The following is a 19,145-nucleotide window of genomic DNA, read 5'->3' on the forward strand; positions in this document are numbered from 1 at the left end:
GCGTGATTTCCTGCAAGCCAGGAATGTCCGTGTTCTGCCATGGCCAGCGAAGAGCCCCGATCTCAATCCCATTGAGCACGTCTGGGACCTGTTGGATCGGAGGGTGAGGGCTAGGGCCATTCCCCCAGAAATGTCCAGGAACTTGCAGGTGCCTTGGTGGAAGAGTGGGGTAACATCTCACAGTAAGAACTGGCAAATCTGGTACAGTCCATGAGGAGGATATGCACTGCAGTACTTAATGCAGCTAGTGGCCACACCAGATACTGTAACTTTTTTTTTTAAACCCCCTTTGTTCAGGGACACATTCAATTTCTGTTAGTTACATGTCTGTGGAACTTGTTCAGTTTGTCAAAGTTGTTGAATCTTATGTTCATACAAATATTCACGTAAAATTTTCTGAAAATAAACAGTTGACAGCGAGAGGACGTTTCTTTTTTTTGCTGAGTTTATATCGCCCGCTAATACTAGTAAAAGTGATACTTGTGATTTTTTTATTATAGCTTTTTTAATTCAGATTTTTCAGGGGGTGCTTCCCGCAGCTGAATATAGTTGATGAACTCTGCTGTAGGTTTTTAATAATCAGACAACTTATTTAGATGTTTTGGGAGAAAAAAAACATAAGCTACTACATAAACATGAAATATTGGTTAAACAAAAATTAAACAGTTATTTGTCATGTTTTCAGTCTAATGTGCAACATATTATTTATGTAAGATGTGATTAAATGTATTGACAGGCAGATACTTGTAAGGCAAGTGGTATAAAGTTACAGCATTTCAGAGCAATTCCTCAGAGCAAAATTATTTACATATTAGGGCCACATTAGACATGGTAGCCCTTAATATGCATTTTCCCCTTTTAATTTAGCAGGGAAAAAACTATTGAAAGACATGAAGCAAAACCAGTAGCGGTCTTCCATCCATCTCTCTAGCAAGTGATGTTTGAAACTCAGTGGACGCTTGAGTCATGGTTTTTATTACACAGTTTAATCAACACACAAAGCTCAAAGAGCCTCTCAGGTAATTTAATATACAGAGTTTGTTTGTGTGAGGAGCATTTTGTCCTCGCACCCAGAGCCCAAGCCTGAAGATGTTAGCCTCGAATTTCAACAATAACAAAAATGCAACCTATGAGTTATAGGGAAATAAAACAGGTTAAACTAAGAAAACTTTCTTTAAATACCTGGTCCAAAACCTCCAGTTTGTGAATGTAACGAAGGTGGTGGTCTTGGAGAAACTGAGTTTGGGTGTGTGTGTGTGCGCGCGCAAGGGAACAATCTTGGCTTATGGCAATAGTGGGGGAGAGTGGATAAATTCAAGTCCTTTCATATAATTCAAGAGAAACAGACGAAAAGGCCATAACAGTTTTCCATTTTATAGCCTGCTATGATTAAAATAATTCCTTACTAGATTTTATACAAAACACACAAGTGTCCCCGGCTCAACATGTGAAAGGCTTTCCTGAAATCAGGCCTATATAGCTGGGAGATCAGGAAAGAAAACAAGGTAGAGTAAAAAAAATCCCTCAATTTCAGACTCCCCCCCCAAAAAGAAAGGAACAGTCCCCAAGTCATACAGATAAGGAATGCTTTAAGAATGAAGAACATTTGGAGTGAGGGTGCAGGTAGGGCCCTAGGCAGGGCCCTATGGGAACGTCAGCAGGGGACAAGAACAGCCCTGCCTGCATCAGGAATATGACCAGGAATAAGGAGGGGAGCGTGGGGTGGGTATGAAAGGAGCACAAGGGGCAAGGGGGGTACGACTGCAGTTTGAGAATATGTACACCATTGGCTGTCAGGTTAAGTTGGGTGGAGAGGCCGAGGTGGGTGGACTGGTCGTGAAGGGGGGGGCAGGAAAGAGGGAGTTTACAGGTGCTCTGGTTAAGGGGAGATGTGGCTCAAAGAAAACACTCCAATGGAAACCAACAAGATCTCTTTTTCATTTTTTTCTCTTTACTTCTAAAGCTCCGCTAACATTAGCTGTAGACGTGGTTGGTCATGATTCTACGCCAACACTACATTGCATACTTTTGTGTCCATTCCCGAGCTATTCTGTTGTACCTGAAAGCAGAGAAAAATAGTGAATTTCTGCTTCTTGAACACAGTAGGTGTCCAGATCACTATCTGTTCAACGGTTTTAGCATACAGACCAATAACCAGAGGATTATCTAAAGGATCTAACAAGATCATGCTATGTTAACAACATGGACTCAATATGTTATATGTCATCCTAAAGAACGCTATCCTCTGAAGCTATATACTCACTTTTCCCTGTCCGTCTTGTAGATGCGGGCGATCTCAGGTACTAAGGGGTCGTCTGGGTTTGGGTCGCACAGCAGAGAGCAGATTGACAGGAGAACTAAAAGGAAGAGGTCAAGGTCCTGTTATTGGTTTAGGACTGAAGGAGAGCTAAACTTAAATGAGTTAGAAAACAGACAGAAAAACAGGAGGTTCAGTCAGTCACTCATACCGCACCAGACACAGGAATCAACCGCACCAGACACAGGAATCAACCGCACCAGACACAGGAATCAACCGCACCAGACACAGGAATCAACCGCACCAGACACAGGAATCAACCGCACCAGACACAGGAATCAACCCCCCCCCAAAAGAGGACATTCATATTTTACGACGTTAAAGTGAAAAAAACAAAGCAGTTTTATTCACATCTTCCATATACTCTATTGTACAGTGTACCTTTGGAGATGGTGAGGGCGGGAGACCACTGTGATCGCAGGATGTCCAGACAGATGCTGCCGTTGCTGTTGATATTTGGGTGGTAGATTCTCGTGGTAAACGCAACCTGCACACACAGATAAACAAACAGAACGGACGTGGTTGAGTTAAGAGGAGGAAGAAGAAAGAACTAAAATGGATGAAGGGTACAGAAAAGGAGCATCAGGAAACGACGCAGTTACAGCCATCACATAAAAAACACATTCAAACAAATGCATGTGTGTATGATTGACTAGGAGAAGTGGATGTCATCTGTAAATTCAGTGTGTGTGTGTGTGTGTGTGTGTACACACGTATTTCTGGCTCACCTTCGGCGGTTTAAAGGGGTAGTCTGTGGGAAAGTGAATAGTCAGGAAGAACACCCCACCCTGATAAGGACTGTCGTTCTGTTAGAGTAGAAGATTCAGCACCATTAGTATCAAGTCAATCTTAGAGCTTCACAGGTCATTAGGAAAATGTCATCATGGCGAGATACACTGTACTATAGAAAGTAATAAAAGCTCATATTTATGATAATGACTGATTGTCGTCACAGTACTTACAGGTCCCATTATCGTGGCTTGCCAGTGAAACACTGAAAGAGAGAGCAGTGAAACCGTCAGACGTAGTCAGTGTAGCGAGAGTGTTGAATGCTGTGAAGTCAGGATGAGGCAAACGCCCAGGGTGGGGCTGGATATTCATTCTATATGACTTATAATACCATTCCAGCAGTAGAATTTGTTTTTGATTGACATCATGAATGATGTCAGGGCAGTAGTTAAGCAAATGGATATTTGTATTAAAGCAATTGTTATATTGCTGACGTAATCCGTCCTAAAAACACAGGGGAGTAGCCAAATGCCATCTAAAGATAAGAATGAATGTAAAACGCTCAACTAAAAAGAACTAGAACTTCAGAACATATTTAAACAAATGCACCAATACCATCCTGAAGTAAAAATGGGGAAATGTGAGAAAATATATAGGGAATAAAAGAATTTAGGACCATTATACAACCATTTTATTCGAACGACCCAGGTTGCTACTCTAGCCTATCTGGGATGTTAGAAGCCCAAAACAAGTTTTGGACAAGGGTTACAAAAGCTCAAAATATGTCACATTTTCCTTTCAAAACAACAACTAGTCTACCTTGTACAACATGGAGGGCACAGGGCAGGGATAGTATATACCAGATCAGATGGTTGCCAGAGTGTGGTTAACAGCTAGTGATTCTCAAGTAGGCAGACAAACAGTGGAATCACTTAGTTTTCTAGAGACAACACTGGTACGATAAGCCAATACATTTCATCACCATATTCCCTGATAAGACTAATATCAATATCATTTAGCAGAAAGATATCAGATGGCCTTTGACACTTGTCTGAGTGAACCACTCAGTTAGTTAATGGCTTTGAACGTCATATCTTATTATGATCAATAAATGGAATTCGTAATCTCAGACATTAGCCTATTTGACTACAAGAGGTCTCAGAACAGCAAATGTATGTTATGTTGTGCTTGCTACAGAGGATTATAGCTAGTGGTTGTGTTCATGTGGTATTTTATTAGGATCCCATTAGCTGTTGCCGAAAGCTGCAACTGCTCTTCCTGGGTTCTACACAAAACATGAAACACAGAACATTGATAGACAATAAAGGAACTACATAAAATGTTGAAACGGCACACAGCCTACATAATACACACAAACTATCTAGGTCAAATAGGGGAGAGGCGTTGTGCCATGGTGCTGCTTCATCTCTTTTGAAACCAGGTTCGCTGTTCACTTGAGTAATATGAGAAGGGAGTTCCATGACATAATGGCTCTATATAATACTGTACGTTTTCTTGAATTTGTTCTGGATTTGGGGACTGTGAAAAAACACCTGGTGGCATGTCTGGTGGGTGTGTGCGTAAGTTGACTGTTTTTAAAAAGACGTGATGTAGTCAGTCTCTCCTCAACTCTTAGCCAAGAGACTGGCATGGATAGTATTTATATAAGCCCTCGAATTACAATGAAGAGCAAGACATGCTGCTCTGTTCTGGGCCTACTGCAGCTTAACTAGGTCTTTCTTTGCAGCACTTGACCATATGACTGGACAATAATCAAGATAAGAATAAACTAGAGCCAGCAGGACTTGCCTATTGGAGTGTGGTGTCAAAAAAGCAGAGCATCTCTATTATGGACAGACCTCTCACCCTCTTTACAATCATTGAATTAAAAAAAATATATATATAAAACGCACACACAATCTAAGGTAACGCCAAGTAATTTAGTCTCAACTTGTTCAACAGCCACACCATTCATTACCAGATTCAGCTGAGGTCTAGATTTGTACCAAATACAATGCTCTTTGTTTTAGAGATGTTCAGGACCAGTTTATTACTGGCCACCCATTCCAAAACTGACTGCAACTGCTTGTTAAGGGTTTCAGTGACTTTATTAGCTGTAGTTGCTGACACATATGGTTGAATCAGCATACATGGACACAGGCTTGGTTGAATTCCAGTGGCAGGTCATTGGTAAAAATAGACAAAAATAAGAGTGGAGGGCCTAAGAGAGCTGCCCTGCAGTACATCACACCCTACATGTTTGACATTAAAGAAAACCCTCAGTTCTATTAGATGAATAGCTCTGAATGATATGGCACAGGTTGTTAAAACAAGTTCCTAACAGCAGGTTATGGTTAAAAAAAGTCTACTCAACAGTTTTTACCCCCAAGCCATAAGACTTCTGAACAGGTAATCAAATGTCTACCCGGACTATTTGCATTGTGTGCCCCCCCAACCCCTCTTTTTAAGCTGCTGCTGCTACTCTGTTTATCATATATGCATAGTCACTTTAACTATACATTGATGTACATACTACCTCAACTGGGCCGACCAATTGAGGTGGTCGCACATTGGCTAACCGGGCTATCTGCATTGTGTCCCGCCACCCACCAACCCCTCTTTTACGCTACTGCTACTCTCTGTTCATCATATATGCATAGTCACTTTAACCATATGTAACTGATGTGAAATGGCTAGCTAGTTAGCGGGGTGCTCGCTAATAGCGTTTCAATCGGTGACGTCAATCGCTCTGAGACCTTGAAGTAGTTGTTCCCCTTGCTCTGCAAGGGCAGCGGCTTTTGTGGAGTGATGGGTAACGATGCTTCGAGGGTGGCTGTTGTCAATGTGTGTTCGAGCCCAGGTAGGGGCATGGAGATGGACGGATGCTAAACCGCTACGCATATCTACATACTACCTCAATCAGACTGACTAACCGGTGTCTGTATGTAGCCTCGCTACTGTATATAGCCTTTCTTTTTTACCTATTGTTCACCTAATACCTTTTTTGCACTATTGGTTAGAGCCTGTAAGTAAGCATTTCACTGTAAGATTGTATTCGGCGCACGTGACAAATAAACTTTGATTTTATTTAATATCAAAGGCTGCACTGAAATCTAACAGTACAGCTCCCACAATCTTCTTATTATCAATTTCTTTCAACTAATCAGTCATTTGTATCAGTGCATTACATGTCGAGTGCCCCGGTCTATAAGCAGACTATAAAGTCAGAGAAAAAGCATTTTATTTAGTCAAAGACATTTTTCATCCGTTTACTAAGAGCTGATAGATCTGCTGTCTAGAACCAGTAAAAGCCACTATACCACTCTTGGGTAGCGTAATGACTTTGGCTTCCCTCCAGGCCTGAGGACAAACACTTTCCTCTAGACTCAGATTAAAGATATGACAGATAGGAGTGGCCAGAGAGTCAGCTACAATCCTCAGTAGCTTTCCATCTAAGTTGTCAATGCCATTATTGATCGATAACAATTTCTCCACCTCTCCCACACCAACGTTACAAAATTCTAACTTACAATGCTGTTCATTCTAAAAAATAAAAAACATTTGCCACTTTACAAATTAAGTAATCATTACAATAACTGGGAACATAAATGGTTGTGATGAATAAGCCATCTGATTCGATGAAAGTGTCTTTCTTCCTATTTCATTTAAAGTATTCCAAAGTTGTCCATCATTCTTTATATAATTTAACGTGGCTTTATAATGCAGTTTAATAACAATTTCTTAATTTTCAGTGAATCAGCCAGTCAGATGTGATTACTACATCCAATGGCTATGGATTAGGGCTGTCTCCTGAAATCTTTGTTCTTTCGACTAATCAATTGGTAGAATTTATTTTATGTGTATTTTTCCATACAGACATATCCTATGTGTTTTATCAAATCAACTATATGCACCAAGCTTGTCTGATGCTTATAGCGCACTATTTGATGAAATAATTAAGACCCAAATGACTAAAAAGGAGTCCGACCGCAATTGATTTGATTGTGACGGACTTAGACTTGCTGCGCTGTTTAATAAAAATATATTTAAAAAATAAATAAGACAGCGAGTGACTGACCCATTGTTTTTCGTTCTCCTCCCTGCTACAGGTACCACCACAGAACATCAACAGTGTTTATCGCGCTGTCCGTATTGCTGAAGCTGTAACAATTACAGCCATTTCTGACTGGAAGGTCTGTTAACGAAATCCCTCATTTGTTTAGGGAAAAACTATTCCCTCAACCCTTGCTCTCTTTATGTGACACATGTATTCATTGCATGCACGTGACCAATAGGGCCTGCCATATATAAAATCAATCAAATGTATTTATATACCCTTTTTACATCAGCTGATGTCACAAAGTGCAATACAGAAAGAAACCCAGCCTAAAACTCCAAACAGCAAGCAATGCAGATGTTTGATTTATTTGTCACATGTCTAATATAACAGGTGTAGACTTTACAGTGAAATGCTTACTTACAAGCCCTTAACCAACAATGCAGTTAAGGAAAATAAGTAAAAAAAATGATTATAGAGCAGCAGTAAAACAACAGTAGCGAGGCTATATACAGGGGGTACCGGTACAGAGTCAATGTGCGGGAGCACTGGTTAGTCAAGGTAATATGTAGGTAGTTAAAGTGACTATGCATAGATAATAAACAGAGTAGCAGCAGTGTAAAAGAGGGGGTGGGGGAACAATTAAAATAGTCCGGGTAGCCATTTGATTAGCTGTTCAGAAGTCTTATGGCTTGGGGATAGAAACTGTTAAGAAGCCTTTTGGACCGAGACTTGGTGCTCCGGTAGCGCTTGCCGTGCGGTAGCAGAGAGAACAGACTATGACTAGGGTGGCTGGAGTCTGACAATTTTTAGGGTCTTCCTCTGACACTGCCTGGTATAGAGGTCCTATCATAATCACAAATTCCGAACACACAACAGTCAAATGGATGCAGAGGACGTCACAAATAAACTCGAATGGGGGGGGAATGTTTATTGGTTGCTCAGGAGGAAAAAGGGGAAGTCAGAAGTGTGGAATAAATGTGACTAGTTGTGGAAAATAGTGGAGATGAAAAAGGAGCAGGCGCTGTGTGTATATTATGTGTGCAAAACAGGTGCTGTTAGATTACAATATCATCTTTGACCGTTTGGAACAATGGAAACACTAAAATTATAAGCGTAACAGTCTGTGGTAAAGCTTTTTTGTAAAGCCATTATTACAGCAAAGACATAAAATAGTCGCATTAATTCGTGAATGCATTTACCGAAATGGAGCAGCTTATTTATTGTTTATGCTAATTATTCAAGGGTCGCTTTGTCATTTTATTTTAAAACTAAAATGCTTGATTGATGAATGACTCGTATGCGGTGTGATGACATCCCGGGTGGCGCAGTGGTCTAGGGCACTGCATCGCAGTGCTAGCTGCGCCACCAGAGTCTCTGGGTTCGCGCCCAGGCTCTGTCGCAGCCGGCCGCAACCGGGAGGTCCGTGGGGCGACGCACAATTGGCATAGCGTCGTCCGGGTTAGGGAGGGTTTGGCCGGTAGGGATATCCTTGTCTCAGTATGTAAAATGTAATAAAATGTATGCACTCTACTGTAAGTCGCTCTGGATAAGAGCGTCTGCTAAATGACTAAAATGTAAAATGTAAATGACATGAAGGAATGAATGACTGATAGATACAGTGCCATCGGAAAGTATTCAGACCTTGACTTTTTTCACATTGTTACATTACAGCCTTACCCTAAAATATCCCACCCCCCCATCATCAATCTACACACAATACCCCCAAAAATTACAGTGAAAACTTGTTTTTGCTTTGTCATTATGGGGTGTGAAGATGAATTAAATTGATGGGAAAATCTTTTTTAGATTCATTATTCTCCTGTCAGCCTTCTGTAATGTAACAAAATGTGGAAAAAGTCAAAGGGTCTGAATAGTTTCTGAATGCACTATAAGTATTGAAATAGACCTAAATAAGTTACGGTATTAAGACTAAACAGGATGTGCTCTTACATGCTGACAAGACCGGACACGTCGCGTGCGTCGCAAAATAAATTTAGAAATCCTTGTTATTCAATTATTGCGCGTCTGCGACACCAAGGGCTAAAATAGAACTCATTCCTATTTCTGACGCAGATCGCGCTGCAAGTCCTGCCTCTCCCATCTCCTCATTGGTTTATAGAAGCAGGTACCCACGTGCCATCTCCTCATTGGTTATACCCACATGGGTGATTGAAAGACAAACTGTTTTGCCGGTAGTCGTGGTAATACAATGAAAGTGTAGATGCCGATCACCATATAAGTTAAACGATGAAAAAGCCTGGAAGGAGGAGAGATGACTAGAAACTACTCGGTTGGCCGTTTTATGTGTGGATTAATTGTCGGAGTAGAGGACCTTGTGCATTTCAGGTAAACTAACAACTCAATGTTTATATCCCAGGACAAATTAACTAGCAACAGCAAGCTAGCTAAATAGGACAAATTAACGTTAGCTAGCAAGTGCAAGCTAACTAGCTAAATTGCCATACATGTTTAATGCTTTTCGACCTGTCCCCAAATTAATGTCATTGGTTCAGTTTGTTTTGATATTTTAACCTGCGTGTCATGATCGCGTTTGGTGTGGGGGGGCAAAATACATTTATGCACGATAGTGCACGCGCGCAGCCGGTTTGGGTTCCGTGTTAGGCCCACAGTTTGATGGTGGTTATACAAGGCTGCTATACTAAGCCTACTAATGAGAATGAGATGACTTATTATTATAATGATCATAATAACAAATGAGGTCAAGAGAAAGGAGGGTTATTATAATTGTTTTACAATTTGGAACAGCGTAAACACTAAATAAATTAGAAGTAATACCAGAGAGGCTGTTCTAATGAAAAAAAGTGTCACGCCTTCATTACAGCATAGCAAATATGAAAAACAGCCGAATTTGTGAAATTGTTTATCCAACATGTAGTTGCGTGAGGCTTGGTGCTCACGGAATCAGTAGGCTATTAAACAAACACTCAAACAGGCAACAGAATAGAATCTGTCTTTATAAAGCCAGGGACATTTAACAGTTAGGCTATTGATTATAGACCTATTTAAGTTGGGGTTCCCCCTCTCGTCACTTTTCTTAAAAAATTAAGGGAAAGGCTGTTTTCTCATCTCCCAACTCTGCTGCTGCCACCACCGCATTGTTTGCAACACCAATATGCTGGATAACTTTGCTATTGTGCAGCAACATGGTCTAGGAAAAGGTGGCAGTTTAGAAGTGCACTGATGAGTTTCAGAACCGTGGACAGCGACCGCTATCCAACGCGGGAGAAAGCGCATGTTATTAAATTATATTTTTTATTAGTGTTGCACTATTGTTGTTACGTTATACAACCATATACAATTTCAGTAGCACATATCAGAGTGAGACTGTGCCATCCCCACGGCCTCCACAATGGATTAGTCCACTCAGATAGGCGCGAATCAGACAGGTGTCTTCTAAACCATGAAATGTTTTTTTTGCTACTGCTCGACTAAAGAAATCTTGGTCGACCAACTGTCTATCGATCAAACAATCGACTAAATAATACAGTATTAGTAAAAATGTGATCAACGCATGTGGATGATCTTGTTCCTGTAGTGTATGTAAACACCCTGGTAGATTGATTAATAACCTGAACCAGATTAGTGAGAAGCTTCCTCTGGAGCTGACAGCTTGATGAAAACCAGTCATTCCATACAAATGAATTCCCTTCCTGTTAAAATGGCTTGGTTTTTGGTCATTTGTCAGATACAGGGAAACGTTTGCAATCTGATCAATTAATTGACAATATACTGTTTATGGTGGTCACTGGTCAGGTCCGATATGGCAAGGCAGTGACAGAGTTTCATGCTGCTGCTGGCTATGACGGACATCTCACCAACCCTACTGGAGCCATAAAATAATTATTGGATTGCACAGACTTCCTGGTACCTGACCCAACACCAAAAGTGAAACCTAATTTTCTCCAGGGGTGCCGTACTAGTATAACTGACCCTGTAAAACAACACATTTCACTGCACCTATCCAGTGTATGTGACGACAACAACAAAAACTTTTTTTATGAAAAAAATGTTTTTTTATATGCAGTCCAGATTTTCTGTGATTGTGGTTCACTGAGAGATTCCTAATAAACCAGGGTGCACCAGACTCACCACCGTTTAGAAAAACTATCTGCATCTAGCCTACTTGTTTGTTTGCTTGTTACAAGACCTTTAGAAGCCTGAAATGTCATAGTATTGTTGTGTTGCCTGATGAGGAGCTACTTACTGTCATCTCCTACTGGTCCTGCTGAACACTGGGCTGGTGGGTCCCGTGCCAAGTCATTCAACTCCTGAGAGACAGGAGTAAGTGGTTAGCAATGACAATAGTATTTGAACGTATGTGCCTATAGACCAATACATACACTGAGTATAAAAAACATTAACACCACCTGCTCTTTCCATAACAGACTGGCCAGGTAAATCCAAGTGAAAGCTATCATGCCTTGATGTAATCTGTTAAATCCACTTGGATCAGTGTAGATGAAGGGGAGTTGACAGGTTAAAGAAGGATTTTTTAGCCTTGAGTAGGTAGTAGGTGCCAGTGACACCGGTTTGAGTGTGTTAAGAACTGCAACGCTGCTGGATTTTTTTCACACTGAATCGTTTTCCGTGTGTATCAAGAATGGCCCACCACCCAAAGGACATCCAGCCAATTTGACACAACTGTGGGAAGCATTGGAGTCAACATGGGCCAGCATCCCTGTGGAACACTTTTGATACCTTGTAGAGTCCATGCCCTGACAAATTTAGGTTGTTCTGAGGGCAAAGGGGGTATCCACCTCATATTTGGTATACAACAACTTGATTATTCACAATGTTAAAGGGCAGCCAGATGTCCATATCAATCAAGTTCTATTGAACAGCTCAAATGGACTGTTCATCAATAAACCACACATACACAAACCCACCCACCAAGACTGCCCTCTATACATCATGCCCTCACTAGTAATGTGACACCAGAGTTAACAACAGAACACCTAAAAACAGTAAAATGTTGTTAGATTTAACTGCCTGATCTCATAATTTCATTCTACTAAGCTTTTGGTAATTGAAAATGAACTAATTAAACGTTACATTACAACAACAAAAAAATTCCCCCAAGTCACACCTGAGATATCCATGATATTTAGTCAACATCATGGCAGCTATTACTGGGATTGCCTGGTACCTACTAACGTTAGCTGGCAATATTGTGTCAACATGACTACCAAAAGTAATGAATCCATAACTTTAGCTTGTTAACAATGCCCCAATGTTAGCTAGCTAACTGTCACACATTGTATCTTGATTAAAAGTATGAGTGATGACTGACAATTACATGTAATAAAAAAAGGCCCATCGGGTGATCTACCCATCTAGTAAACATCCAACTAACTGGTTAGCTAGCTAGCTGCATTATGTAGCTAACTAATGTGAGAATAAAACTATAACTCATCTTGTTAACTAGACAGTTAACGTTAGCTCACTACCGTTTCTCGGGGCCCCATTTAAATCTGTGAAGTTAGTGGAGTGGAAGGCTGGGATATGGAGTTAGGCGCTAGCTAGCTGCATTCGTCATGTTTTATCTAGTTAGCTAAGTGATTAATGTTTTATGTCCCACAAATCCACAAATCCAGTAAACTATATTTTAATGGCTAGCATTACTACCGTTAGCTAGAAAGCTGTCTGGATAGCTAGCAGACAACTAACATTAGCCGCCGACTGAATTAGCCATAGCTAGCTACGTAACTAGTTACCTAAAGAATGTTGTTAGCCAGCTAACTATAGATATGTAAAGTACATTGATCTTCACTGGATAAAGATACATTACTAACCTAACGAGCTAACGTTAGATGGCAAAATAGTAACGTTATCAAAAGGTGGAGGGCCCAAAAATGTGGATCGAACACCGACCGAGGCGCATTGCTTCACGGCCGTGAGCCCATTTGCCGTACTGTGGGTAACAAGCTTTTAAACACACAACATTTAATCCCGACATCATTCAGATAACACATCTAATAGAAAACATCTTAGAATATATCGCTTTTTTAAAATTATAACTGCGAAACATTGGGCCTTGTCGTTGACTTCCTTCTTACCTTGTGAATTCTTTTCAGAGCCATTGTTGTGCTAGCGCTGTCACCGAAAATGTGTTATACTCGATTAAAATGGCGGTTGCTGTCTCTATCCGGGGGGTAACTATTCGAAATATTTCTATCTCAAATAATACCCTATTCTAATACTAAAATCACCGATTGCTATCAGAACGGGCACACTGATATATTTTTATGGCGAAACTGAAAGAGACTAACTAGGGGTAGAACCGCGTTCCTTCCTCCTACTGCAGCGGCTACCAAACCACTCACTCACCCTGCTTTTACTATTGGGCGCGTTCCTCTGCCAATGCGTTATTGACGCCTGCCAGATCTTACAATGCCTGGATAAGTATTTGAAGTATCAGCTAATCAAATTATATGTTATAGCAATCTGGCAGTCGATGACGCAGTCGATGACGTTGCACGCAACCATTGGTTAACGCATGCAACGTCTGAGCAGGGGAACTCGACCTCAGCACTTCATGCCGCGTTCATGTACTAGTAGGAACTACAAAATTCGGAAATGTCATACCTCCTGATTCGTTGAACGCGGCACGTGTATAAACTACAACCAGTTAGTAAGTCGAATGTCCGAGTTTCTAAGTTTCAACTAGCACATGAATGCAGCAAGTGATTGCGCGCGGACAACATAGCGGTGCAATTGACGTCATTTTGGCTCTCAACAGGCGACAGGGTATGAATGGGCTCGTTTGAGTAGTAAGCCGAAAACAACCGATTGTAGACGACAGTCCAAGAGTGAAAAGGCGGAAGTGCATCTCGATAGCCGAAAGTCAGACACGGATGAGGTTTTTCAACATCGAGGCTCAGTGTAACATGGAAGTGTTGCCATTGTTTATAAAAGTTTTTCTTTGTAATGTCGAAATAAGCATGTCTCAAACCCCCATATCACATTCTCACAAACGGTATTGTAAATATAGGTGTGCATTGTACTATCAATTGGTGAAAGAGAGCCTCAAATATCACATTCAATTATAGCCTACACATGAATCAGTCCAAAGCAAAGTTGGTCACGTTCATGTGGGTCAAACAAAACACCCTAATGATTGGTTGATAATAGAGCCTACCACAATGTAGGAGGTGGCTACAGGATTTATGACGTGTTCAAAACAACTGGGAAATCTCAGACTTCAGTTCTGTTCAAGACAACTGGGAACTTTCCTGACCAGAAGGTCACTGATGTCATGATTCAACCATTTTTTTTGTTCAGAGTTCCCAGTTGTCTTGAAAGCACCATAAGTTGGTGAAGAGCAACTGCAAAAATTGGCAGTCGTCTGCAGTCAAACTTCATGACCTTTGATCACATGTCTTTTGTAAAGTTTATGCAGTCCTCATGTAGGCTCAAGTCGGACAATTTTTATCCCCATAATGCGACACTTTAGAAGGCTGACAAAAGTGATCTGATCGAACGCGCCCAATAGTGAACGATTCGAGCCAAAATGGCTTTCATGCATATATTTTGCACTGCTGCAAGCTCATGAGAGATCCTTGCAAATGGTTTACTAACACATCTCACAGCAAATTAGTTGCAATAGAAATGGTTTGAACACACCACAATCATGTAAATCATTATGATTCCTGTTTATGAATATGGGTTATTACATTTCTATGGGACAGTTAAACAATAAAATACATATCCCAGGGTGAATTTTATTAAGGGACAAGGACTGGTTGACGTTCTTATCGCGAGAATATAGCACTAAAGGAAGTGTCACTGTGCAGAACAATGACTGTATGGTACAGAACAAAGTATAGCAGATAGGAGCATTCCAGTCCACTACCTCACCCTAAACACAATTTTACAGAATGTCATTTTTTATTGGATGTCAAATATTCAGCATTCACTATTTACTAATGTATTATCTGTTTTGACTTAACTTGAATTCATTTTCACATGAAACATATAGACCTTGGTCTATTTGGAAAGCAGCCTAATAATGACGGTAATGAAAATAAGATCATGCTCCTCTCATACATGTTTATACTCTGTACTTACTCACGTGCATTAATTGCTGTTAATTTATTGCGCTTCAGTTGATATTGCGTCTCTACACCCCACTATCCTAAACCAGGTTTTAAAGAAGAAGACAGGGTGTGCGTGCACTACGAGGCACTACCTTTTTTGCCATAAATGTTCATATAGAGGACGAGTGTAGTGCACTTATGTAGCCTAGGGGACTAAGAGGCTATTACTATTTGTGCTGGATCTTCACCTAAGGTTATGGAAAGAAAAGAGATGCCACTGCATACAGAGGGCTGCTTGCAGTAACCTGTACCCAGTGTGCATTCTCACAAAAAAGAAATCAGACATACCACTGCAGGTGGGCATTGTATTTGTGTATTTATTGGTAGGCATTTGTAGCCTATACCCTAAACGTGATGCCCTTTATAGATGTGTGATGCTTCCACAATAATGAATATGCTCTACTCTGAGCTCTGAGGCAGATCCCCAATAGGGACAGATCCCCTATAATAAAATAAATATATAACTATTAGCCTATTGTTATGAACACACACACACTCACACACACACATATTCATACATACACACACCGGTAATAACAGAATATCAGGGGGTTGGTTCGTAGGACGAAAGGGGGAAACCCCGCATTAGAACCTCCACCGGATGGCGGTATGAGGCAGTCCCTATATGAGGCAGAGTGTGTAGTGTGTGCGTGGGAGTTCCTCCTTTCGCCATTCCGGGGTGTCGCCGCACCACAGAGCGCACTGAGGGAGTCCTGCGAAGAGAGGCAGCCTAGTACGCTCCAGGCCTCTTCACACCTTCATCCAGGCCACACGGTGCCCCAGCATGCCCCAGAAGACAGGTATCCGCTCATTATTTCCCCAGAGACCCGCCGCAGACCTCCCCAGCAGCCCCGTTTGAAAGATTACGAAGACACCGAGGGATGCTACTGCAGCAAACGCACCCCGCAACTGCAAACATTCTCGACGTCTGCCCGAGGACCAGATACATTTGGTTGGCCCCTGACAGAAGCCCCCGAGGATGTCCGACAGCGGTGCGAGCATGAACTCCGACGATCGGCCGGTTAAAAGTACGCACAAATATATAATGATGCTTATGCGTTATTGTTTTGGATCATTGGCTTTGCGTTGGCTGCAAACATGGCTGCAATAATGTCGATATGTGATTGCATGTGTGTGTGTATCCCCTTTTCTCCCCCCTTTTAATTTCTCCCCCAATAATAAAACAAAACACTCATAAGGTTATTGGATGGTGAGTCACTGATGAAACAGCAACATAGTCGAGCTATCGATGCAAAGTGTTTTGATGATTGACACTGCCACCTTTTTGAGTCTTCAGCAAATCTGTTTTAGGTTCTGAATGCCGAGAGGGTGATACGACCTGTGCACTATGAGGAAATACCCCTTTATTTCTTATTATGGGGAATGTCTCTCGGCGTGCACTGAGTGACATGGTGATGCTGCATGAGCTCGCTTTATTCGCCCCGTGCCTTGTGATATTCTGAAGTAGGCCTACATGTACCCACCAGAGAGAGAGAGAGAGCGAGAGAGAGAGTGTGTGTGTGAGAGAGAGAGAACGAGAGAGAGAGAGAGAGAATAGCATCTCTTTCCAATGAAACATTTCTGGCAGTTTGACGATGACAGCGAAAGGAAGACTCAAAGGTAAAATTATAATTGGTTACATTGTCTGTTTTGCTTAATTTATGGATCTAAGGCCTGTATGTAGGCTATTAGATGTTGATGAAATGGGTAGGTGTCAGGAGTTAATAAATGGATCCGTGGAAGTGACGATGTGAATAGAGGATATGTTTTGGGACTTGTAATTTATCCATCCCTGAACCATTTTTAGTGAGGTCCCTTGCGTAGGCGTTATCGGAGTGTTCATAGCCATGACGTTAACTGCTGTGAGAGCTCTATAGCTTGGCCTACATTGTCGATGTCTAGATGTATTTTGATTGTTTTTAGGATGCAATTTGCGAGGTAGAAGTAGCTCATAATGTCATTCATCCTGCACCTATGGTTGTGTTCTTATTTTTGTGGGTTTGAAACGTAATATACTGCATATGTCGCGTTATTAACGTTTCTCGTTGCTCCCTCTTGCTACATTATGCCTAATGAAATTATGTGCATCTGCACAAATTGTGCGCGTAAGGTCTCACTTTCCTCACTATTCTATTTGTATTAGCCTCCCCGGATCATTCTGTCTCACTGAGAGCCAAATGAGAGACAAAATGGAGTTTCGGAATGCTTAGTTGCGTATCAGCATATTGTATGTAGCCTATTGCGTTCATTAAAGCAGTATATCATGCTTTTATTGCATCATTAGATTATGGAATATTTAATGTGTTAATGAAGAGCGGCTTTTACGCGTTGGCGGCATCAGACGAGGTGATGGAGGTTCAGCGAGCCTTAGTACACAGTATTTGCACAGATTGTCATGTTTATCGGGGTCACAACAACCCTGGCAGTGTGTGGACTGTGTGCACGTAGTCACATGCGACGATGCCTAACTGGGAGATTATCGCCCGTTTCTGGTGTGGGAAAAAAGGGGGACGCGGGACAGATTGACACTCGTTCGGGAAAGCCCGGGTTTTCCGTGTGGGGCGCGTTTGACTGGGTGTATGTGCGCCGCGCGTGCACGTACGTGTGCGCGCGTGTGTTGGAACGCAGCTGGGCAGTGTGCTATAGTGCTCATCTGTAATAGTAAACACATAATCTAGCTCAATGCCACTGTGAGAATAGAATGTAGCCTAGAGGAGAGAGACATCACAGTGAGAGAGAACATTTCAGATAAGAGGAGGGAGCCGAGAGAGCATATATAAAGGCCTTTAGTGAAATGAGCGCAGTATGGCTACAGTTCTATGAATGGTGAGGGAGCCCAGACGGTAGCTTTGTTACATTAGGAAATGGGTGTGTGTAGGCTACTGTAGATGGATTAGGAGAGCGTGGGATAGGATGGAGGGATCAGGACGATTTGGAAGAGAGAGAGCACAACGGCAGATGAATGGAGGCACTGAACCGGGACAGAGTGTGAGCTAGGTGAGAGGCAGGAGAGGAAAGAGAGTATGTGACAGGTACATTGAGGAGTTGAAGTAGATGAGAAGAGAGAGAGAGAAAGAGATGGAGGATTGTATGATGTAGGCTAATGGACAGACAGAATCTCCCAGGACCAATAGGACCTTCTGATCCTATGGACTTTAACCAATCTAATGGCTCAGATTTGCAAACCGTTCTCACCAGATTTTATATGAAAGACTAGTTAGTGATCTTCAATCCTGGTGAACCACACAATGTGCAGGATTTTGTTCCAGCCCAGCACTAACACACATATATATTTTTTTATTATTTTTTTTTAAATATATATTTTTGAATTTTACCCCCTTTTTCTCCCCAATTTCGTGGTATCCAATTGTTAGTAGTTACTATCTTGTCTCATCGCTACAACTCCCGTACGGGCTCGGGAGAGACGAAGGTCGAAAGCCATGCGTCCTCCGAAACACAACCCAACCAAGACGCACTGCTTCTTAACACAGCGCGCATCCAACCCGGAAGCCAGCCGCACCAATGTGTCGGAGGAAACACCGTGCACCTGGCGACCTTGGCTAGCATGCACTGCGCCCGGCCCGCCACAGGAGTCGCTGGTGCGCGATGAGACAAGGATATCCCTACCGGCCAAACCCTCCCTAACCCGGACGACGCTAGGCCAATTGTGCGTCGCCCCACGAACTTCCCGGTCGCGGCCGGCTGCGACAGAGCCTGGGCGCGAACCCAGAGTCTCTGGTGGCACAGCTAGCGCTGCGATGCAGTGCCCTAGACCACTGCGCCACCCGGGAGGCACTAACACACATATTTGATTAAACTAATCAACTATGTCATGATGTTGGCCTGTGGGTAAGGTTTATGACCCCCCCCCCCATAAATACCTTTCTCCCTTCCCTCTCTCTTGACTCTACAGAGGGACTCT

General features: G+C 42.0%; 1 protein-coding gene across 1 annotated transcript; it reads right to left on the reverse strand.

Moving 5' to 3' along the window:
• Positions 1 to 952: 952 nt before the first annotated feature.
• Positions 953 to 13,497, reverse strand: ube2d2 (ubiquitin-conjugating enzyme E2D 2 (UBC4/5 homolog, yeast)). Its single transcript, XM_038993599.1, has 7 exons — positions 13,184 to 13,497; positions 11,332 to 11,395; positions 3,280 to 3,311; positions 3,046 to 3,123; positions 2,699 to 2,804; positions 2,264 to 2,357; positions 953 to 2,059 (listed from the first exon to the last, which is right to left on the reverse strand). The coding sequence occupies exons 1-7, from the start codon at positions 13,205 to 13,207 to the stop codon at positions 2,014 to 2,016; spliced, it is 444 nt and encodes a 147-aa protein (XP_038849527.1). The 5' UTR covers positions 13,208 to 13,497; the 3' UTR covers positions 953 to 2,013.
• Positions 13,498 to 19,145: the final 5,648 nt, after the last annotated feature.

Source organism: Salvelinus namaycush, chromosome 5 (assembly GCF_016432855.1).
Source record: "Salvelinus namaycush isolate Seneca chromosome 5, SaNama_1.0, whole genome shotgun sequence".
NCBI classification, from domain to species: domain Eukaryota; kingdom Metazoa; phylum Chordata; class Actinopteri; order Salmoniformes; family Salmonidae; genus Salvelinus; species Salvelinus namaycush.